The 24,890-nt window shown below is 34.6% G+C and overlaps 2 protein-coding genes across 6 annotated transcripts in view; one reads left to right on the top strand and one right to left on the bottom strand.

Annotated features, from left to right (window-relative positions):
* The window catches only part of RALGPS2 (Ral GEF with PH domain and SH3 binding motif 2), a 239,763-nt gene that overhangs the window by 46,127 nt on the left and 168,746 nt on the right, over window positions 1-24,890 (bottom strand). The window lies entirely within an intron of this gene.
* On the top strand, window positions 1,099-22,863 carry ANGPTL1 (angiopoietin like 1). 3 transcript variants are annotated; one of them, XM_010375686.2, is made up of 6 exons: window positions 1,099-1,476; window positions 3,003-3,111; window positions 6,415-7,263; window positions 18,463-18,656; window positions 19,666-19,936; window positions 21,270-22,863. In XM_010375686.2, the coding sequence occupies exons 3-6, from the start codon at window positions 6,441-6,443 to the stop codon at window positions 21,455-21,457; spliced, it is 1,476 nt and encodes a 491-aa protein (XP_010373988.1). In that variant the 5' UTR covers window positions 1,099-1,476; window positions 3,003-3,111; window positions 6,415-6,440; the 3' UTR covers window positions 21,458-22,863. The 3 variants fall into 3 exon arrangements, with proteins under 3 accessions (XP_010373988.1, XP_010373989.1, XP_030791589.1); XM_030935729.1 differs by having other exon boundaries at window positions 1,152-1,476; window positions 2,918-3,111; window positions 21,270-21,953; XM_010375687.2 differs by lacking the exon at window positions 3,003-3,111 and having other exon boundaries at window positions 1,110-1,476; window positions 21,270-21,953.

The raw sequence follows: 24,890 nt of genomic DNA, 5'->3' as shown, positions 1-24,890 counted from the left end.
TGTGGATCAACAGTGTGGCCTAACAGAAAGAGAAAAACAGCACAAGCTATAGCAATAAGGAAGGGATGTACAGAAAGCCCAAAAGTTTTATCTAAAAGCAGCTTACAGCAACTAGGTAATCAATGACAGACAGTGTGGCATAATGCTTTGGCATTAGATTCAAATCCCAGTTCCACTACTTAGTACTTAAGTGCTAAATTAAGTTACTTAAGCCTAAATCTGTGTTTCTTCAGCTACTGAGTTACTTAACATTTCTTCAATTAATGAAATACAATAGTATAGTTGTACTTAACACTTATTAATTTCTTCCAACACCCTATTTTCATAGCAGAAGAACCTTGCCAGAGGCAGGTAAAGTGATTTGTCTAAGTTCACATAGCTAGTGGAGAGTCAGAGCTTCCTTGTTTTTTACTCAGTTCAGGGTTATGTTTGTTTTTAAACCACACCAGATCAATTAATAACAAGAATGACCTTATACAGAGAAGAGAGGTCATTTTGTAGAATAGGAGGATATGACATTATGTAACACCAGAATTTTAATATTTAGAAGTATTAAGTATCTGAAAGAATTTCACTCATGTTTGGTAATTATATATAAAAGCTGTTTCATCTTAAGATACATTACACAGTAAGACATAACATACTACAACAACATCAAGTTTCTTGTTAAGTTTAAAACCCTCATTAGCAACTTAATAAGTAAAATGTTTACAAATTCTTCTAGGCTATAAAGAGTATTACATTACTTAGGTGGCTGCCTCCTGACAAAGTCTAGCTCTTGTTCTTTGTTAACAAAAACCAAACTCATCAGCCTGCAACTACTTCTAAGTGAAGTTGAACACTATTTTTTTTCGGTATTCAACTTAAAAGATCTCTGGCCAGCAGACTAAAATGTTTGTTTTATAATTGCCCGCTGAACTATGATAGTTTGTTTCCAGATGGTGCCCTTCCTTCAACCTGCACACAATCTCTCCTTGTTTGAAACTATTCAACCTCCTGCTGATCCCACCCCCCTATTTAAGGCTACAAAGAGGAAATCCTAAGGAGGAGATTCCCGCCCCCAGTCTCCAGTAATTTTTGGTGATGTAATATGTGGGCTGAACTTGAGTCTACTGAGAAAGAGGGAATCACTATTCAGGGGTACTGTATATACAATCTGGGTCAGCTGCAGCTGGTTACTGCATTTCTCCATGTGGCAGACAGAGCAAAGCCACAGCGCTTTCTCTGCTGGATTAAAGACGGCCCACAGACCAGAACTTCTACTATACTACTTAAAATTACACAGGTGGCTTGTCAAATTCAATTGATTAGTATTGTAAAAGGAAAAAGAAGTTCCTTCTTACAGCTTGGATTCAACGGTTCAAAACAAAAATGCAGCTGCCATTAAAGTCACAGATGAACAAACTTCACTGATTTTTAAAATCAAGAATAAGGGCAGCAAGTTTCTGGATTCACTGTATCAACAGATACAAAAAGGTATTTAATATGTCTTTTATTTATAAATATTATGTATAGTAAATGCATAACTATTTTATATTTGTAGTAAAAATTTCAGAATCTTTTACTAAACAAAGACCTTTAGAATATACTAGTTTATCTCATCTGAAAAAGGTTTTATTTTGCAACTTGACATAAAAACATTAAGTACTGTGAGATGGCTAATGCATTATTTGAGGTTCAATTTAATGATATTTAGTGTATATGATTACAGATTGATACATGCATGCCATGCTGGGTTTCTGAAAACAAGTGCTTTAGTGACAGTAGAAAGAAATTTTAACAAGTAACAGATTAAATGTATAAGGTTTATAGCACAATGATTAAAAACAAAGGAATACAAACTAAATAGTCGTGAACGCAATTAGTTTCTCTTCCTGCAGCTACAGTGTGTGTGCTGAAGACATACATAAACTGTTGGATTTCTCAGAGTGTAGTCATAAAACAAAGCTAAGATACAAACATAGTTGAAAGTCTTTGCAACAAAATCTCAATTACAGTATAACCAAATATTAACCAGAAATTCTTGTATAGATTTAAGAGTAATCTATGGCATTTCTTGTTCCAATTCAAAATTTTAAATAGCTTTCCAAGTTTACATGTAACAGTAATTTAATCTGGATGACAGAAATTAAACTTGCTACAAATGGAATTACTTGGAAAAGCTAAGTTATTGATATACACAAAAAAGCACTATGTAAGTAGTCAGTATTAACAATAGAAAATAAGAACCCAGAAGATGTAACTAATTAAATACATGACTAAAAGGCCAAAAATATGTAATATTTTTAGATAGAAATAATTTTGTTAAGCACACATAAGAGGTTTCTTTCAATATTCTATCTGGGAGCTTTTTTTACATGCATTATAAAAACTATTAAAGATAAAATTACTCGTTACCAATAGTATGCCTTAAGCCAAAGACACTTAAGTTTGTTAGATCTGGGGCTCCTTTGGCCTCGTAAAAATTAAAGATATTAATGGTTAAGAATCTTGAACAAGCAAATAATGGTAAAGCTAAAATTTTTTCCAACTTTGCTTTCGTGTCCTTTCCTTAAAGATTTAAAACTGTAAATACTGGCAGGATTTCTGTTAAACACACATTTTACAAGAAATTCTAACAAAATTCCCAAGCAATAGTGGATCTGAAATACTGTCATCTCTCTTTTTTATTGTTACATGCTATGGAAAGTGCAGGACTTCATTAAGCCTCAGTTCTTACTGACACTGTCTTAAGACAAGCATTTAATCTGAACCCCAAATCACACAGATAACTATTTATCCTTTTCTTAAATATATCCAGGGGATTAGATTGTTTTCAAGTCTCTTCCCAGAACATATTTCACAATCTAGAAATTCTTTATCTAACATATCCTGAATGCTTCATAAATTTAACTTCGTTGCCTCATGTTGTTTTCAGTGCATGACACAGCCAGTTAAATGCCTCTATGAGTTTACCATCTGAAAGGAAGAAAATCTTGACTTTCGTTTCTTCTCTCTACTAGCTGGCAATATAGCAACTATGAAGAGAAATGCTACTAATAAAATTAACCCAATGCATAGAAGACCTTTTTTTCTCTTCTAAAAACAACTAAGTAAGACTTAGATTTAAACGTAAGTATTCTATAACTAATTTACAACATTCTCTTGGGGCCTAGGAAAATTTTAACATATACAGAAAGTTTTATGAGGTAACATAGATTTATGGATCTTTCGCTTCAAAACAGAACATATGTGAGAAAATATTAAATAAGAGAATGTTTTTAGAAAACATAACAGTAAATGTATTTTTAAAACCAGTTCTTTACTCCTGACGTAGCTAGTCTACTACTTAAGAAATGTGGCTCCTTGCCCTGCTTTAAGTGACAGTGAAGCCAATACTTTTTTATTATTAAAAAAATTGTATTTATTTAAAAAAATCAACTTTTAGTTACCTCCTTTAAATGCTAATTTAGATCACTTTTTCTTGTGGTAAACAGTGATTTATCTTATGATTTAATCTTATAGGAACCACAATGAGCCAAGGCAGAATACACACAAGGAAGCTGTTTTTATTTTAATTTAGATTAGCATTTTGGTGTTTTTTGTTCTTCAATGACAATACTGATGCTAAGTCCTAACAGCAGTCTTGGATGATGCACTTTTAGCTGTTCTATAAAAATCTGTGTCTGGTATTAATACGAGCTGTTCAATCAGAGTATTACTCATAAAATTCTATTTGTTTTAGAGTTTTATATTACTTCCTGCATTTTCCCTGCTTTGGTAGTTTATTTCATAGCAAATATTATTTAAGTAAAATAATTTTATGATCTAAGAGTTTCCATTCTAGTATTACAATGAACGGACTTTAGCAGTAGGTAAATTAAATTAAATATATAGGAAAAATGATATACATGTGCCCAGGAGGATGACGGCTTTTGTTTTATTGTCCCTAGTTTTTAAAATAACCCATATCTAAATTCCACGAATCTGGAGATATAATAAATATTTTATCGGTTTTTGGTATAGGTTATATATAGTAAAAGTCTATTTTTAAAAATAAAATAGATGACTGTTTCTGTCTAAATTTTCCATATACGTCAGAAAGCAAGTTACGAAAACATAAAAAGCCAAAAAAATACCCACGTGTGCTCTGGCTATCAGTCAGCAAAAGAAGGCCTCGATAGAAATACAGATTGTTATGGCCTCCCTATCTTTTGTTTTCATTCCCTCTCTTGTTAGTAAAATAATAATAATTCTCCATACTCCATCCATATTTGCCTTATTTTCATTATCTACCCATTTTGAAGACATTATTCAACTGAAAAATACCAAAAACAAAAGAACATGGTTTTAGAAAGTGAAAGTAGCAGTAGTCTTCATGACCATAGCAGAAGAGTCTATATCTCATTGACATGACCTTTGTTTTTGGGAGGGGTCCATAATCATAGGTTAGATATATAACTACCAGCTGACAGAATACATATGGAGGGAAAGAAACTGCAGCAGAAAAGTCTGAGATGTAAAAAATGATTTGGCAGAACTTGAACACAAATTCTACCAAAAATTATCCACAAACACTTTTGCATAATTAAGTAACTAGTCAATGAAAATGGATGTAAACCAGGAAAAGGCTGTGAAAAACAAGAAACATAAACTTAAGATTCCTCTGTGGTTATGACATGACTATGGTAAAAATCACAGGTTTAGAAAAGTTAGGAGTAGAAGGTTTGAATCCCATTTGAGTGATTTAGCTTCTCAAGAATTTTACTCCTTTATAAAATGATACAGCATTACTTCAGTGTTGTAAATGCAAATAGTTAACATGTGTTAAGCTACATAAATATAAGGGATTGAAAACACGAACTCTGAAGTCCTCAGCCGGGATTCAAATTCTCGCTCCATCACTATGAACCTGTGTGACTCTTGATAATAAGGTATTTAACTTTTGGATGCCAAGTTTTCCATCTGAAAGTGAGGATCATAATAATCTACTTCATAGGGTTGTGGTGATAAGTAAAACATGAAAATGGCTTAAAACAGTGCCTAACACTGAACAAGTACTCAATAAACATTAATTACTGTTACGGTTGTGTTGTTATTAATAACAGGCATAAACGACTTAGGAGTTGGTTTCTTAAATCAAGAAACAGGTACTTATGTGGAAATTTGGACAGAAAAGCTCTGTCTTAGGGTATCCACTGCCATCCTTCAAAAATGGCAGATAGGTATCAAGTTCGCAAGAGTGAAAAGGTGGCCTGTAATAGACCAGCTCGTTAGTAGATCTGATGGAGTGAACATACCTTACCCATTGCTGCTACTTTTGTGGGAGGTAACTAAAGAGAAAGGAAAAAGTATTGGCTCTTGAAACTGTTACCTCAGAAGAATTTGTACTATAAGGAAGTATTTCTCATCTGCTACAGCAAAAATGAAACATTCCAAGCACATATTTTAGTATATGTGCTGCTGCTATAAATACTGACTATGGGCCAGAGAACCCGATCTAGACCTGGTTCTAATCCTCGTGTGGCCTTAGCCTTCAACATGCACAGAGTACAAAGAGGTTCTTGAATGACAGGGACTCTAAGGCATTTCCAACTCTGACATTCATATTCAATTATAGATATGTTTCTTTCCTCAGTAATGCATGTAGAAAATTACTAACATTTTACTAAAATACAGTTCAGTAGAACTTCTGTTAGAAGAACAAACCTGCTGAATCATCTATAAGCTTAGAGTACATATAATTATGGTTCAGGAAATATAATTACCCACAATGACTGTGAGCATTCTATCATTCTAAAACCTGTCACTAATCCCAAAAGGAGATGCTATAAAAGTAAAAAGCATACGATGCTAAAACTATCTGGGTTTAGATTTGTCTAAAATCTTTAACTTTATTGAACATTTTAATGAAGAAGACATACTTTATTCCAGAGGACCAATTTAATTGGAATCGCATGGTATGAATCTAAAACATTGGTTAGTAAAGTCCCCTGGTAATTGTAATACTGGTTAGACAAGAATGTTTTAATTAATGCCTTACAAATACTGTGTACCATTTTCATAGCCTTAAGGTAGTGAGCTTTTTAAAAGTAAGAAAGCTATCTTATCAGGGTCTCAAAAGCCTCAACAGCACTAGCAGTGTACCTTCGCACAGAGTGGACACTGACCAAAATCTGCTCAATAAACTGGGGAATAAAAAGCATTACAATAAGGTGATAGCTGAAAGAGCTATTCTCTGAAACCTAATTTTTAAACAAATGCCAAAGTACAACTTAACATTAAATTTAAGAAATTAATAAAGTTAATTCTAGCCTAATTTATTAACACCAATATTCAGTTTTCCCTCAGATAGTTTTTAATATTACTGACTTTAATGTAGATTAACATGAATTCTTTTTGCTTTTTCCCCTTCACTGATTTGTTTTTCAAAAGACATCATTTTACAACCTCATTTCAAAATGAAGGCTTTTACCTGGACCCTAGGTGTGCTATTCTTCCTACTAGTGGATGTTGGACATTGTAGAGGTGGACAATTCAAAATTAAAAAAATAAACCAGAGAAGATACCCTCGTGCCACAGATGGTAAAGAGGAAGCAAAGAAATGTGCATACACATTCCTGGTACCTGAACAAAGAATAACAGGGCCAATCTGTGTCAACACCAAAGGGCAAGATGCAAGTACCATTAAAGACATGATCACCAGGATGGACCTTGAAAACCTGAAGGATGTGCTCTCCAGGCAGAAGCGGGAGATAGATGTTCTGCAACTGGTGGTGGATGTAGATGGAAACATTGTGAATGAGGTAAAGCTGCTGAGAAAGGAAAGCCGTAACATGAACTCTCGTGTTACTCAACTCTACATGCAACTATTACATGAGATTATCCGTAAGAGGGATAATTCACTTGAACTTTCCCAATTGGAAAACAAAATCCTCAATGTCACCACAGAAATGTTGAAGATGGCAACAAGGTACAAGGAACTAGAGGTGAAATATGCTTCCTTGACTGATCTTGTCAATAACCAATCTGTGATGATCACTTTGTTGGAAGAACAGTGCTTGAGGATATTTTCCCGACAAGATACCCATGTGTCTCCCCCACTTGTCCAGGTGGTGCCACAACATATTCCTAACAGCCATCAGTATACTCCTGGTCTGCTGGGAGGTAACGAGATTCAGAGGGATCCAGGTTATCCCAGAGATTTAATGCCACCACCTGATCTGGCAACTTCTCCCACCAAAAGCCCTTTCAAGATACCACCGGTAACTTTCATCAATGAAGGTGAGTAACCTCTTACTGTAAAACGTGGGAGTATGAGGTTAATATTTTTATGCTTTATGAAACAATGCTCATAATAAATGCTTGTTCTTCATTTTGTGATGTTATTATACATGTACATTAAAATTTCTATTTTTGTTTTTTATTAATATCATCAAGAATTGAACTTAAATACATCTCCTCTTCCAGCTCTGAATTTCTAGGAGTTTATAAAAACTTAGTGTACTCTGTGAAAAAAAACAGTCTTCCATCCAAATTCTTATAATTGAGGGGCTACTATTCTTGAGACAGGAATAAGTCCATGCTCCCCTCCGAACCACTCCTGTGCGCCATAACCATCCTATCAGCTTCTAGCTGGGTCATCGCTGCTACCCGACAATTCTTTTATTTACCTCCTGCTGCTTGTACCATCATCTTCTTCAAAAGAAACACGTAAAATTTTGCTTTCACTCTCTTCAAGCTGTAATCACACCTCATTATCTCCACTCTCAGCAGATGACTCATCTACTACCATACTGAGTAAGTCTAATCAGGTCCTGAGTTTTGTTCTTTCTTATCTTGAAAGCATCTGTACAAAAGGCATACCTCTTCCCCTCAGCCTCAAGAAGAAAAGGTATCGCTCCTATTTCCAAGGCTAAATAATTAGTACTGTGTATCCTAAGAAACATAAATGTTCATTACTATAAAAAAAACTATTGCATTGATCATGCATGATTCCAAACTCTACTTTTAAATTTCATTTCTTTCTCTCTTCATGAATTCAATATCAGTCACTGATCTAGCTGTTCAGAAAGCAAAGATGAATAATTCATCTTTGTTTCAGTTTGCTAAACCCACTGCTAACTTTCTGATATTTATTTTACACTTGCATCCATTTTCTTATAACTCATTCCCCAGAATCCCCAAGCTGATTTGCTTTCTAAGAGTGGAAGGGAAAACCCAAAGGCCCCAAAGCAATGAGTAAATAAATTGCAGCTCATTCACTCATTGAAAAGGCAGGTCATAAAATATATACCATGAAATAATTTTAAACAATAACAATAAAAACAATGAATAAAACTAGAAAGAAATATATCACAAAGTGGTTTCATCTCTGTCAGTGAATACCACTTGGCTATTCACAGCCCTGCTTTCCTGGCCTTCTCCATTTTAATATTCTTCCTTCCTTCCTATTTCTTTAGGTCCTTCCCTGGCATCTTCTTCCTTCTATGCCTTAAAGTCTTTCTTCAAGATACTCTACTTTAGAATATTTTGGCTTCAAGTATCACCACTGCTGAGATGATTCCTGAATGGAGCTCTCTCTCCTGATTTAACCAAAGCTAGATGTTTGCATTTGGATATTTCATCATTACCTCAAATGCTACTCTTTATTGAAACACCTTCTTTCAGCTTATCTGTCAATTTAGCAGATCTCAAGGCTTAACTCAAACAATACCTTTGATGTTATGACTTCCCAGATTCAAACAAACATACCTAGGTGGCTCTTTCCCCAAATCACTGACTATTTCTTAAACATGTTTTCTATATGATATTACATTGAAGTTATTTATTTATACATCTGTCTACTTGTAGGTCTGAATGCTTCTGGAAGATTTAACTGTCTTTTCACCATTTGATCTCAACGTCTCTGTTTTGATTAATGTTGTCACCCCTTTCCAAATGAGGCTGGCTCATCTTTGACACTTCCCCAGCTGCCCCATACACAGGCCACTGAATTCTACCCATGTCTCCTTTTTGGTCTCTTGTGTGCATGTCCCTCATTTCTATTCAGAGCCAGAACTCTCGTTTACATTCAAATGATCCACAGCAGCAGCCAGAAGGCAGAGACTCCATAGGCTACCAGCTGTGTGATCTTCGGGGAAAGAAAGTTATCTGTGCCTCAGTTTCCTTACCTGTATTCACCTCGTAAGATTTAACAATTGAAGAGTGCTTAGAACAGTGCCTAGCACTCAAATGTTAGTTCTTACTATGAACTGTATAATAGCTTGCCAACTGGTGTAACTCTGTTTTCTCTCTCCATCAAAATATATTTACATTGCCAGCAGATCCATCTTCTTAAACTACTTACATATCTGCTTTCTGCAAACAAAAAAAGTCCAATTTGCTTAGTCTGGCTAAGAATAATGTCCTCCTAAAGAATCAAGCCTGCTTTCCTAGCGGACCTTCCACTAGTTCCCTTCACAAAAACCATCTGTTCCAATAAAATAAATCCACTCATTTTCCCCTAAGTATTTTCCAAGCTTTCTGCCTACTCAAAGAATAAGGCTCAAGCCACACGAACCATCCATCCATCCATCCATCCAACCAACCAACCAAATAAATAAATACATAAAATGCAACTCCTCCTTGAGGCCCTTGTTGACTCCCACAGGTTTGAAGTGACTGTTCCTTTCCATGAATACCTCACCTCTACTCTCTGTAACACATGTAAGACATTTTGTATAGTGCCTCTTGAATTATCAGTTATCTTTACATACACTCAGAATACATGTAACTAAGATGCTTTTCAACTATAGTATAAGCTCCTTCCTGGTAGATGGTTACTGTGTCTCATCTCATACTTATCTGCAGTTGCTAAATATGTGTTAGCTGATTTGGTAACATTTTTATAGAGTTTCTTAAAATTGTCATTCCAAAGACCCTTTTGAAAGTAATATGTTATATCATACTGGATTTGTTCATTGTATACTGTTCTAAGTTACAGTAGCAATAGGCCAGAGTATCATTAAATTAGGTAAATAATGATCATTATTAATATCCTCACTGAGCACGGTGGCTCATGCCTGTAATCTCAATACTTTGGGAGGCTGAAGCAGATGGGATCACTTGAGGTCAGGAGTTTGAGACTATCCTGGCCAACATGGTGAAACCCTGTCTCTACTAAAAATACAAAAATTAGTTGGGCGTGGTGGTGCGTGCCTGTAATCCTAGCTAGTCAGGAGGCTGAGGCAGGAGAATCACCTGAACCTGGGGGGCGGAGGTTGTAGTGAGCTGAGATCGCACCACTGCACTCCAGCCTGGGTGACAGAGTGAGACTCAAACAACAACAACAACAAAAAACAAACCTCAACCCCTTTGATTTCCAAAGGAAAATGCGGTGTATTAAGTGATCCATTGGGTACAGAAATGAAAAACAGAAAAAAAAATTGCTTTTGATATCCTTTAAAAATTTTGTTTTATGTAAGCTTTTATATAATTTATCAGTAGTTTGTATACATAAGTTATAAACAAACATAATTGAGTTGTGTGAATTTTTTTTAACTGATGAGGTATACGATTATGTAAGTATGAAGACAACTGCCAAGGAGTATTCTACATGATCCCTGAAGCTTGAGTAGATGGCATAACCAATTCTAGCAGAAATCATTATTCACATTTTTAAACACTGACAAACTTTTCTAAGAAAATGTTTATACAAAATGAAACCAATTCTATGTTTTATTATAGACTGAGCATTAGTACAAAAAAAAACCTACTAATGCTACAGAATTAAACCTCATGTTAGGGATTTAGTATGTCAAAAGTCCTCTTAAACACATTTTGTTTTAATGAAAAAATGGTGAACCTATCCCCAATAAACCTTTCTTTAATGCAAAAATTAAGGGCATGTAACTTTTTTCTGTTATTCATTGTTTTATGTAAACATTAACTTTTTACTTATTTTATTCTATAAATGTTGATCTCTTAAATTCAAAGGCATAATTTGCTACACCATAAGAATTACTACACTAATGAGTACATTAATGAACACATAAGGGAAAGAGCATGGAATTAAGAACGCCTGGTTCCACCATTACTTTTGTTATGTAACCTTGGGTAAGTCACTGCCAGTTTGTGTTTTCTCATGTGTCCAGTGAGAGTGCTGGACTGGATTATTCTAATATCCTTTTCAAATTCTAATATTATGTGATTCTTACTAAATTAAATTACTACAAGCAACAACAAATAGGCTGGCTATTTTCTTTACATAATGTGCTCAATTATTCACTTATGTTATTTTTACGTCTCTGGAAAAAGATGTCTCAGGCTGTTAAGGTGCTTGCACAAAAAGGGTAAAGATGGATGGCTACTGGTGTACTTATGTATGCTCCGGCACCAAGAAATTCCTATTACTGTACTTTACATGTAGGTACGTGGTCATTCTAAAGTCTCTACATGCATAAGGTGAAAATATACAACAATGTATATTTTAAGAGGTGTTTAGCCAGTTACAAAAGATAAACACTGTATGATTCTACTTATATGAAGTACTTAGAGTGGTCAAATTCATAGACAGAAAGTAGAATTGTGGTTGCCAGAGGTTATGGGGAGGGTGAATGGGGAGTTGTTTAATGGTTAATAGTTACAGTTTTGCAAGATGAAGAGTTCTGGAGAAGGATGGTGGTGATGGCTGTACAATATAAATGTTCTTAATGCCAATAAACTGTACATTTAAAAATGGTGAAGATGGTAAATTATTATGCATATCACATTTTATAAAAGGTGTTATGACAATCTTTTATTTTCTTTTTTTTTTTTTTTTTTTTTTTTTTTTTGAGACGGAGTCTCGCTCTGTCACTCAGGCTGGAGTGCTGTGGCCGGATCTCAGCTCACTGCAAGCTCCGCCTCCCGGGTTCTCGCCATTCTCCTGTCTCAGCCTCCCGAGTAGCTGGGACTACAGGCGCCGCCACGTCGCCCGGCTAGTTTTTTGTAGTTTTTAGTAGAGACGGGGTTTCACCGTGTTAGCCAGGATGGTCTCGATCTCCTGACCTCGTGATCCGCCCGTCTCGGCCTCCCAAAGTGCTGGGATTACAGGCTTGAGCCACCGCGCCCGGCCTAATCTTTTATTTTCTTTAAAGATGGTTATAAGAAAAATCTACCTCAAAAAAACCCATGTTTATTCAGATAAAAAACATTTTTCAAACACATTACCTTCTTCTCTACCTTAAAAACAAAATGTTTGAGCATGTAATAATCAGCCTGACAAGTTGCAATCAATGAAATTCTTAACTGTTAATGTTATTTGGTGCCTGCATTTTGGGTTAGTCTTTTATAAAATAAAACATTACTCTTTTACAAATAGCATATTTGTAAAAATAAGTTTATTCCTTGTAGGAGAGCTGAGTGGAGAAAGTTCCTTCACCATGTGTAAAAGCATAGATCTGAATATCAGTAAACTTGGATTCTGGCGAAGCTTTCTGGGGTTCAGTTGCCTCTTTTGTAAATAAATTGTTGTGATGATTAAACGAGGGGGTGCAGGTAGAAGTGTTTTGTGTATGATCTGGCATGGTTTGACCACCATTAATTATTACATATGTTATACACTTCCCTTTATGTGTCTTTCCTTGTCGTATTAGGTTTATGAGGACATAAATGGTAAGCTTAAAAAGTTAAAACTTTGTAGTGGCGGGCGCCTGTAATCCCAGCTACTTGGGAGGCTGAGGCAGGAGAATCGCTTGAACTCGGGAAGCGGAGGTTGCAGTGAGCCGAGATCATGACACTGCACTCCAGCCTGGCGACAGAGTGAGACTCCGTCTCAAAAACAAACAAACAAACAAAAAAAGTTAAACTTGGAAAGTAGTCATTAGAAACTAAAAATATGCTTTTTAGTGGTAGGGTTATTTTAAATCACCAAATATTTACATTTTTCAAATTATTTATAATGCTTCTTAACACACTTTTTAGGAATAATTGGTTTCAGTGGAATACTTATACTAACATTTAATACAAAACAAATAAAACAAAAAAACTAGTTAAGCCAACGTGCTGTTGGAAAATGACTGTATTAGCCAGTTATGAGAAAATAATTGATAAATTCTTTAATAACTAAAAAAATAAAAGTTTGGTTTGCTAAATACAGTTTAAACATACAGATTAATAAATTAAGTAATTCATATTACTACAGAAAGACCCTACTGTCACTTTAGAAAGTATTTGTCTCAAACTTCCCACTCCAGAAATATTGAATATATTTATCTGAAAGTTAATGCACAACCCAACTGAAAAGTTTACCTCTCAAAAGATCCTACTTGGTAACCAATAATTTGAAAACTCTGAACTGGTTTACTGTTTCTCTTGTCACAAAAAGGATTCTCTTTGTAATTTTATAATTAAAAAGTTCTTTTTACAGAAAAAGAACACATATGTTACAGATGGCTCCCAGTAAAGCTGCTATTCAAAGTATGAAATCCTTTTTTCTTTTTTAACTCACTGTTCTATTCAAGATATGGGTTCTTAATAAATACGTCTTGGGAAATAATGTGGCATGACTGGTCAACATTTTTCTTTCTATAAATCAGAGGTATTAATATGGTTTCATTAGCCCTACGTAAACTTTAATCCTCACATAAACCGAGGAACAAAGAGATTGGTTCTTCAAATTCAATGTACAGAATTCCAGTTGCCTGCTTTGAGAAGACTCTTGCAAAAAAAAGTTAATACTATGCTTAGTTTAAAAGAAACGTAATTCCAGTTTATACCTTTTGAATCACCATGAACAAATTCCTGATTCACATATCTATCAATTTATTTCTGAAAATATGCAAACCTGTAAATTAAATCTGGCTTCTCAAGAATAAAGCTTGAAATTTTCTATTTGTCATTTAACAATTTCTATCAAGCAATGTTTTTTATGGTACAGAAAAAGCAGTGAAAACATTTAAGATAGGGACAATAGATAAGTCTAATTTTAGGACAGAAAGTAAATAGGATTTGCAAGTATTACTGAGAAAATATTTCTGCTAGGATCAACAATATACACTGGACTAGGACAGGCTAATGGTATGTTTATAAATACAAATAAATATTGAATTCTGATATTTAATATCTTTACTGAGGAGAAAAAAGTAGCTTTATGCACTGCTAAATTTTATCCATATGTTCTGGAAAAGAACTTCAACTACATTTTCCTAAGTCTAGCAGATATCCAACTGTAAACACAAAGCCCACTGCAAAAAATGGGTTGAAAATTAAAGCTGAAGATAATCTTAAATTTGCATAATTGATGTCTTATCAAATCAAAGTTGGATTCAGAAAACTCAGAACTCTCCATTTGGCTTTAAACATCTGAGTGTCTATTAAACAGAAGAAAATGAGTATAGCTCTATGGAACAAATGATACTTGACAAATATTCTGTCAACATTTAGAACACTGATGTTTCTAAATATTCTGCAGCAAAGCAAATAACCTAATAAAAGTCCAACCTTTGAATATATACTTAAATGTAAACTGTTAAAACTATACTCAAATGAATGCATAGTAAACATTTATGAAAATGATATTCATAGAATAAGCAATACAAAGATAACATTTACAGAATATGCAAATTTACAAAATGAGATAAATATTTATATGTAGTAACAAAACTACTTTCATGTGTGCATTAACTACAATACTAACAGGTTTTAAAGTAAGAATGAGGCTCCTTAGAGATCTCAGCTAGTTCTTAGACTTTGCTACCACATGTCCTACATAACTCCATCCAAGTACTTGTCATATTATAGTGGAATTCTCTCTTTCTTGCGACTTCTCCCACCCTGCACTTGACTCTAAGGTTGTTTCTTTATCCCTTGAGCCTAAAACAGTCCTTAGCCTATAGTAGATGCAGAAAGGACATTTCTTGAAAGAATAATGCAGAATTAAGGGAATTCTGGGAACCATGCCTACTAGGAATCACGTAGTTTTGTAACTACATATCTGAATTTCTAAGGGGGCTCAAACTGTGAATACACACTGAAAGATAAAGTCCTTGCCTATGACTACTGTAAGTAAACAAATATACTACCTGCATTACACGAAATAATCTAAGAATGAACCTGGGAGTCATAATTCACTTTTCCTTCCATCTCACTCCCACATAAGAAATTAAAATTCTGTAAATTTCATCTTTTCTGAAATATAGGCTCTTTACCCTTCCTCCTACTTGACTACAATGCATGTTCCCTATAATGTGAAGTAGCCCATATGTGACCAGTGAAAAGGAGAATAGTGGTAGCAAAACAGAGAGGTTATACTGGTTTACATGGGATTTTTTCCAAACATATTAATGTTTTGTGCCACAGGTAACTGCAGCTGAATAGAAATTATGTTAATAGCTAAAATTAGCTACTATTTTTAATGCATGTATTTGCAGAACATGAGGTTTTTCAGTAATATTTATCTGTAGTAGAAATGACTGTACATTCATCTTTGATGAGTTATATTAAATTTATTAAATAAGCAGATACTAAATAAGCTACTTAAATTATTAAATAAGCTACAATTATGTGTTAAGATGAGGAATAAAAGAGAAACGAAAGAACAGACAATTACTGATGATGACTACTTTGTTAGGTATAGTGTTAAGGGCTCTGAATACTTTCACTAAGTTGAGTCTATCCCAGGAACACAAGGTTGGTTTAACATTCAAAATACAATCAATGTAAAGGCTGGGTGGAGTGGCTCATGTCTGTAATCCCAACATTTTGGGAGGCTGAAGTCAGAGGATCACTTGAGACCAGGAGTTCAAGACCAGCCTGGGAAACATACCAAGACCTCTCTCTCCAGAAAAAAAAAAACAAAATTAGCCAGGCATGGTGGCACGTGCCTGTAGTCCTAGCTACTTGGGAGGCTGAGGTGGGAGGATCACTTGAGCCCAGGAGTTCGAGGCTGTGGTGAGCTACGATTATACCACTGCACTCCAGCCTGGGCAACCGGCTCCAAAAAAACAAAACCCAAAACCATATATATATATATATATATATATATATATATATATATATATATCTATGTGTGTGTGTGTGTGTGTGTGTGTGTGTGTGTGTGTATGTATGTGTGTGTGTGTATATATCTGGCAAAGTATAGATAACACATTTCTCAAAATTTCAACAATCCTCTTATCCTTATAGTACAGAAATTCTTATAAGGACTTTACTTAACTCTCACATATTTCTATTAAAATATAAAATTTGACAATAAGAATTTTTATACATTCTTTGTTCTAATATACATATTTTATATATTTCTTCTAATATATACACTTTTTTTGTTCTAATATAGATTAGATATTATATAATATATATGTATATTCAATGTAATTCGTGTACTAACAACAACAAAGAGAAAAACCCTATCATCATCTCAGTAGGCAGATAAAAAGCCTTTGATTCCTGTGATGTGTCTAGTTAGAAAAGAAATTAAAAAAGAAAAAAGATTTTAAAAGCCTTTGAAAAAATCCAAAATCCATTCATGATAAAAACTCAGCAAACTTGGAACTGAAAGGACAGTAATTTTAAAGTAGTGGTTATAGCTATTTTCAATGTCTTAAAGGAAAATACGTTTATAATGAGTGCAAGATAGGGCATCTCAAAAGAGAAATAAAAACTATGAAAAAAGAATCAAATTGAAACTCTAGAACTAAAAAATACAATACTTAAATATAACCCAAGAAAGACACCATAAATAAGGCTTTCCAGTTTCTCTAATTTTTACTAGACATTGCTTACTTATGGACATTGTATTATAATTTATGGACATTGCATTATAATTTTTAAAAATTTAAGACAGAAAAATATCAATGAACTATAATAAACATGTGGACTAGAGCAACTGCTGTCCTCTTGATTTTTGTGTGTAGTTTTCAATTTCCTTGTATTTAAAATGAGTAATTTAATTAACCAAAAATTATGGACAGTTTCCTAAGGGTTTAAACACTGATGACATGAAGTCAAAAAAAAAAAAAAAAAAAAGTCTCTGTCCCCAAGGAACAATCTACAAGGAAGAGCTCGTAGTCTCTTAAGAATCCCTTCTATTGTTATAGTTGTGGAACTACCCAATGAGATTAATTCTATCCCAATAAGACCCAAAAGGAATACTGAACATATCTGGCAAAGTACAGATAACACATTTCTCAAAATTTCAACAATCCTATTAACCTTATAGTACAGAAATTCTTGTAAGGACTTTACTTGACTGAACTCTCACATATTTCTAGTAAAATATAAAATTTGACAATCAGAATTTTTATACATTTTTTCTTCTAAGAGATCTTTAGGGTAATTCTTTTTTCTAATCCGTTAATATATTTTGCATGTTTATAAAAAAGGCTTGAAACACTAGAGAAGGATGAAACTAAAGAATATTCACTAGATCCAAAAATGTGGAAATCGCAAGTTCAAGAGTCAGAAACCCTAAAAGCAATTTCACAAAATTTGTAAAATTTGAAGAAATTATTAGTGGATTAAAAATGGAAATACCTACAACTATGAAATAACATGAGGGCAAATGCATGCAACACAGCAGTTCAGAGCAGAGACTCTGGGATTAGATAGGGATTTCTGTCTAGGGTTTACCATCTTCTATGATCCATGACCTTAATTAATTGTTCTATCTCTAGAACATCTATAAAGTATCACCAGATAACTGTAGGTTAAATGAGAAAACTAGCATTAGTCATATAGATTGATACAACTCTTTAGATAGGCATTTACGCTAACATTCCTGAAATGTATTCTAATGGGCTGTTAGTAAGTGTTGGAAATTTAAGATTCTATGAGTTTGGGCATCTGGTTTATTTCAGGGCTTCTCAGTCTTTAATATGTGAATGCACATTGAGAATTTCCAGAAGGGAAACATAATATTTTGCATTTCTAAAACTTATTTGACTGACCCCATTTGCAATGAGTATTTCAAGGTACTAGTATGTTCCACTGAAATCAAATTTCCAAAACTGTGACTTGGGTACTATGTAGGACTATGAATAAGTTGATATCCTCTGATCCAGTAGATCAATCCCTCAGCATTTTTATAATATTAAAAAATGAATTCAATAAGAATGAAGACACTTTGTGCAGTGTTTTTACAATAGCAAAAATCATAAGACCTCAATGTCCAATGATAGAGGAATAAAAATATATCAATGTCAAGGACTATTATGCAGCCAGAATGGAGACTAGAGCTGCATGCAAATGTTAAGACAATCCAATTTTCTACATGTATTAGGATTATAACAATACAATATATATATATATGGACAAAGAAAAGAACAGATGAAAACAAAACAAATTAATGTTCCAGATAGAACTGGAGTCACCCTTTTATTTAGTTTCTATTTTATAATATTGTATATATGATAGACAGTGGTTAACTGTAAACAAAGACACAAAGGTAAGAATCTTGATTAAAAACTTTTAATACGTCTCTTCTCATATTAAGTTTGCTGATAATAAATGATATTTAAATTATAGGACCATTCAAAGACTGTCAGCAAGCAAAAGAAGCTGGGCATTCGGTCAGTGGGATTTATATGATTAAACCTGAAAACAGCAATGGACCAATGCAGTTATGGTGTGAAAACAGTTTGGATCCTGGGGGTTGGACTGTTATTCAGAAAAGAACAGATGGCTCTGTCAACTTCTTCAGAAATTGGGAAAATTATAAGGTAAATCAGTGATGCAGTCCTAAGGGAGGTAAAACAAACCCATTCTTGCAATAATGCAAGAAACAAGATGCTATGCAATAAATAAGATACACAGTTAAAAATAACTATCCATATGTTTTTACATTATCTACATCTGTCAAAAAATGATTCTCATCTCTAGTTTTAAAGTGAAAATTAAACTGTAAAAAGAAAACAGGCCGGGCGCGGTGGCTCAAGCCTGTAATCCCAGCACTTTGGGAGGCCGAGACGGGCGGATTACGAGGTCAGGAGATCGAGACCATCCTGGCTAACACGGTGAAACCCCGTCTCTACTAAAAACTACAAAAAACTAGCCGGGAGAGGTGGTGGCGCCTGTAGTCCCAGCTACCCGGGAGGCTGAGGCAGGAGAATGGCGTGAACCCGGGAGGCGGAGCTTCCAGTGAGCTGAGATCCGGCCACAGCACTCCAGCCTGGGTGACAGAGCGAGACTCCGTCTCAAAAAAAAAAAAAAAAAAAAAAAAGAAAGAAAACAGAAGATATACTTTAAAATGATCCCTTTCAGTTTGGATGACTTATACTTACTACTTTAAGTATAAAATTACTAAAAAATTACTATTTATTTATAATTTTTTAAAAATTATAAAAATTACTATTAGGAAAGAAATGTTGGGCTCTTTAAATGAACATGAGAGAGACCAGGAACCCTTTTTAAGGATCTGGGTAGTATACTAGCTAATATTTTTAGTAGCTATGGATAAATTTTATTCTCATTTGCCTTTGTCTTAATTTGTAGGATTTGAAGCTAGGTCTGCAAATGATTACTGACACATTAGAAGCAAAAAACAACAACAACAACAAAAAACAGAATGACAATGTGTGGCTTATAAACCTCAAGTGACCAACTAAAATGGAAGCTCACATTACCACTTAAATGGCCAACATCTTTATGCTATTGAATGTTTAACACTTATCTATAAAAATGTTTACTATATACTTATTTATGCACTCATGTTTCTTCACTTATTAACAGAAAGGGTTTGGAAACATCGACGGAGAATATTGGCTTGGACTGGAAAATATCTATATGCTTAGCAATCAAGATAATTACAAGTTACTGATTGAATTAGAAGACTGGAGTGATAAAAAAGTCTATGCAGAATACAGCAGCTTTCGTCTGGAACCTGAAAGTGAATTCTACAGACTGCGCCTGGGAACTTACCAGGGAAATGCAGGGGATTCTATGATGTGGCATAATGGTAAACAATTCACCACACTGGACAGAGATAAAGATATGTATGCAGGTAAGTATGAAAAACTTTCATTCTTTGTAGAATAATCATCTTCTATACATTAAATAGAATCTACTAATATATATGCTACTAAAATCTTTTCAAAAAGGTCAGTTTTGGTCACTGTGACAGGAAGTATACCCTACTGAAAGAAATAACTTTTAAGATCTCTTCTATAAGGCAATCCCAAAGTGTGATCTATGTGAAAAACAAAGTTCTAGGAAAAAAACACAAAGCAAAACAGAAACACATTCATCTGGAAATAAAGTGCAAGTGCCTACAATTCATAACAACTTAACACCTACCATGTGCCAGGCACTATTGTAGGTGCTGGGGATATAACAGTGAACAAAGTTCCTGCCCTTTGGAGCTTACTCACTGGAGGAGAGACAAAACAATTTGTTAGGTGGCAATAAGTACTCTCAAAAATAAAACTGAGTAAGAAAATAGAAAGTGGTGGGCAGCAAGGCCTGGGATGGGGGCTATTTTATATGGGTTCGCCAGGAAAAGCTACTGTGAGAAAGTAACGTTTGAATAAAGACTCGCAAGCCATCTGGATACATGGTGTAAGAGCATTTCTTTGAGGGGGAAAACCAAGATGACTGTGACACGTGGCATAGGAATAACAAAAAAGCTTGATTCAGAGAGGAAATTAATATTTTCATTAGAAAGAAACAACTAGACCATCCACATAATTTCAAATTTAGTTTTCATATGCTTTTGACTTTTTAACCCAGCTTTCTGGTCGTGAAAAACAGACTCCCCCGCCAACAATTCTCCCCTATATCCTGCCCCAAACTGGTTTTTCTCTCCAGCTGTATTTTGGCAAACAGCACACAGGTCTTTATTTTAACCAATTTCACACTGGTAAACAAGAAAAGAAGAGAGATATGACCATAACTTATGTCTTATTTACAGAAACTCATTTGACTGCTGGTTTTATTTTACTTTGTATTATTTTTTGCTATTTTATTTTGAAAATTCAGTTTTCCTCAGACTTTTACCTTCTTCTGTATCTTTCCTTCCCAATTTCTTCCTCTGTAACTCTTTCACATATAAACACTGCTTACATCTATTCTACCTAGAAAATTAAATCCCCCTTTTTTTAAAAAGGCACATTTTAAGCAAGCAAAGAGCAAGATTTAAAAAAAGGCAATTCAAGTAATCTTTCAAGTAGTGGATGCAACAGCAATAAAATAAGTGAAGACATTTAAAACTGCTAACATAAAGGTAACTGGAATTAGTAAGGGAAGTTCAAATTAAAGGCAGAATAAGTTTTTGATGATTGCAGAGTACCACACCCAGAAGAAACTTTTATGTTTATATCTATACTTTTTCCTCAAAGGAAACTGCGCCCACTTTCATAAAGGAGGCTGGTGGTACAATGCCTGTGCACATTCTAACCTAAATGGAGTATGGTACAGAGGAGGCCATTACAGAAGCAAGCACCAAGATGGAATTTTCTGGGCCGAATACAGAGGCGGGTCATACTCCTTAAGAGCAGTTCAGATGATGATCAAGCCTATTGACTGAAGAGAGACACTCGCCAATTTAAATGACACAGAACTTTGTACTTTTCAGTTCTTAAAAATGTAAATGTTACATGTATATTACCTGGCACAATTTATTTCTACACATAAAGTTTTTTAAATGAATTTTACCTTAACTATAAAAGGGGAATCTATAAATGTAGTTTCATCTGTTGTCAATTACTGCAGAAAATTATGTGTATCCACAGTCCTAATTATTTTAAAAATTATGTTGACTAAATACAAAGTTTGTTTCCTAAAATGTAAATATTTGCAAATCTTAGCTATATTTTAAGTCATAACTAAATAACATGTTCAAGATACTTAACAATTTATTTAAAATCTAAGATTGCTCTAACTTCTAGTGAAAATTTTTTTTTAAATTTCAGCCAAATAATGCATTTTATTTATAAAAATATAGACAGAAAATTAGGGAGAAACCTCTAGTTTTGCCAATAGAAAATACTTCTTCCATTGAATAAAAGCTATTTCAAACTGAATTTGTGCCTTTCACATGGAATGATTAAATCTGAATTCTTAACAACATATCCTATGCTGATTTTCCCAAAACAACATGACCCATAGTATTAAACACATATCATTTTTAAAAATAAAAAATCCCCACAAATAATGCATGCATTATTTAAATGGTCAATTTATAAAGACAAATCTATGAATGAATTTCTGTTTTCTCGTATTTCTTCATATGATATGCTGAACACCAAAATCTCCAGAAATGCATTTTATGTAGTTTTAGAATCAGTAAAACATTAGTATTACAAAAATGCAGAATATTTAGTGTGCTACAGATCTGAATTATAATTCTAATTTATTACTACTTTTTTTCTAATTTACTGATCTTACTATTATAAAGAAAACAAACCTCAACCTATCTGCAAGTCAAATCAGAAAGTTTGGACAGCTTTCCAAGTATTAGTGCATACTTTGAACAGGTGGGACTAAAATTCAAGGAACTGTTGGCTGTTTTCCCAATACTGAGAATTCAACAGCTCCAGAGCAGAAGCCACAGGGGCACAGCTAGTCCAAACTGCTAATTTCATTTTACAGTGTGTATAATGCTTAGTCTCACAGTGTCCTTGCAATCAACAACTTTACTAGTGACTTCTGGAACAATTTCCTTCCAGAAACATATATTCACTGCTTAGAGGTGACCTTCCCTTAATTTATTTGTGAAGTTAAAATTTTAAAGATAGCTCATGAAACTTTTGCTTAAGCAAAAAGAAAATCTTGAATTGAAATGTGTGAGGCAAACTATGCATGGGAATGGTTTAACTGTGAAGATAATCATTTGGACAACTCAAGTCCATCAACATGACCAATGTTTTTCATCTACCACATCTCAAAATAAAACTTCTGGTGAAACAAATTAAACAAAATATCCAAACCTCATAGTGGCATTATTATTTGTTTTACCTGTGGTCCTCTTAAACTGGTTTTTCAGTCCCTCTCCTCTTCCTCCAGAACCGAAGAATCTGTAATAAGATTCCTGGAAGGAACTGGGCATCTAACTGCTATACCAAATCTTAAGTGAATAAAACTTTACCAAGGCATCTCAGTTATTGAAAGCACTATATCATTTCATTTAAACATCCAAAACTTTATCAAAGACAAGTCTTACAGAATTTTCACAGAAGAACATTATTACAACTAGAATGTGAAAGTCAACACACAACCTTGGAAAACTAGGCTGAATGCTAAACTGCCTTAGCCAATGGGCCCATTCTGCTCTCCTTCAGAGAGCTGATTTATTTTACTCTGAAGTTCCTAGACAGCATAATAACTTGGGCAACTAAATTTCTTGAGAGAAGAAAATAAGAAGTGGTATTATGTGATAGTTAGTGCAGGTTCTGAAGTCAGAATTGCTTGGGTCCGTGGCCCAGCTCTACCACTTGCTAGTTGTGCTACCTTGAGCAATTTATAAACTCCTGGCTCAGCTTTCCTGTCTATAAAATGGGGTATAATATCTAGCTCATGTGGTTTTTGTGACGATCAAATAAATGAGTTAATACAGGTAAAACATTAAGAATAATGCTTGACACGTGTAAGTACTCAGTAGATTTAAACTATCATATTATTACTACTGATCTACGTACTTTCTGCAATACAAATCATAGCACCTTGCATAGAGTATGTGATTAACAATTGTGTTTTAAAAACAATATCTGGGCTGGGCACGGTGGCTTACAAGACTGTAATCCCAAGACTCTGGGAGGCCGAGGCAGGTGGATCACTTGAGTTCAGGAGTTCGAGACCAGCCTGGCCAACATGGTAAAACTCCATCTCTACTGAAAACACAAAAATTAGCCAGGTGTGGCATGTGCCTGTAATCCCAGCTACTCGGGAGGCTGAGGCAGGAGAATTGCTTGCAGTGGGCAGAGATTACGCCTCTGCGCTCAAGCCTGGGGGACACAGTGAGACTCCTTCTCAAAAAAACGAGACAAAACAAAACAATATCCAAGTTTTCGGGTATGAAATTACATTGATACACTGTCTTCACTTGCAAATCTAACAGAGCCATGCCAGCTGTTATAGTAGGCAGTTAAGCGGCTGGACCACAAATAAAAAGAAACTCTTCTTAGAGATATAGTATGAACTTTAGCCTAAAGAGAGTCTTGCGAAAGATCAGGTTAGTTCATTTGTGTGACAGGCAGGGTCCAAGAGCTACCTACTTTGCAGGTCATCTAGGAATAAAGACGGGTTTGCCTTATCTTCGGCAAGATTGAACTACAACCTTCCCTTAGAGCTGGTTTATAGAAGGATTCTTTTTTAAAATTTTCTTTCTTTTTTTTTTAAGACAGGGTCCCACTATGTCACCCAGGTTGGAGTGTCGTGGCACGATCTTAGCTCACTGTAACCTTGAACTCCTGGGCTCAAGCAATCCTCCCACCTTAGCCTCCTGAGTAGCTGGGACTACAGGTGCATGCTACCACGCCCAGCTAATTTTTGTATTTTCTTTGTAGAGATGGGGTCTCACTGTGTTGCCCAGGCTGGTCTCAAACTCCTGGCCTCAAGTGATTCTCCCACCTTGGACTCCCTAAGCACTGGGATTACAGGTGTGAGCCACTGTGTCCATTCAAGAAAGGTTTTTTATGTTGTTACTGTTAATAAGTTAATGAATTTTATCCTACAATAGATTTAGACTCTATTCTGGACTAAATGGGAGGCCATGATTGCCTAGAACACTTGACCTCTCTGAAGCAGATTTTAAAAATTTGAGATTTTGGAAAATGCCAAAATTAGATAGCAACTTGAAATTTGGTAGACACCTACAAATACACTATCTCTGGGCTTCATGCCTGGTAGTATAAAGATCAATTTTCATTCTGCTGTTTACTTAACTCTGAGTCATGATAGGAGAGTGCTATTCTCTTAGCATTGCATTTCTTAGGACTCCTGCTGGTAATATAAGGAGAATA

This window comes from Rhinopithecus roxellana, chromosome 8 (assembly GCF_007565055.1).
Source record: "Rhinopithecus roxellana isolate Shanxi Qingling chromosome 8, ASM756505v1, whole genome shotgun sequence".
Taxonomy (NCBI): Eukaryota; Metazoa; Chordata; class Mammalia; order Primates; family Cercopithecidae; genus Rhinopithecus; species Rhinopithecus roxellana.
Note: the sequence above shows the minus strand (reverse complement) of the source record. Positions and strands in the feature narration are given on the sequence as shown.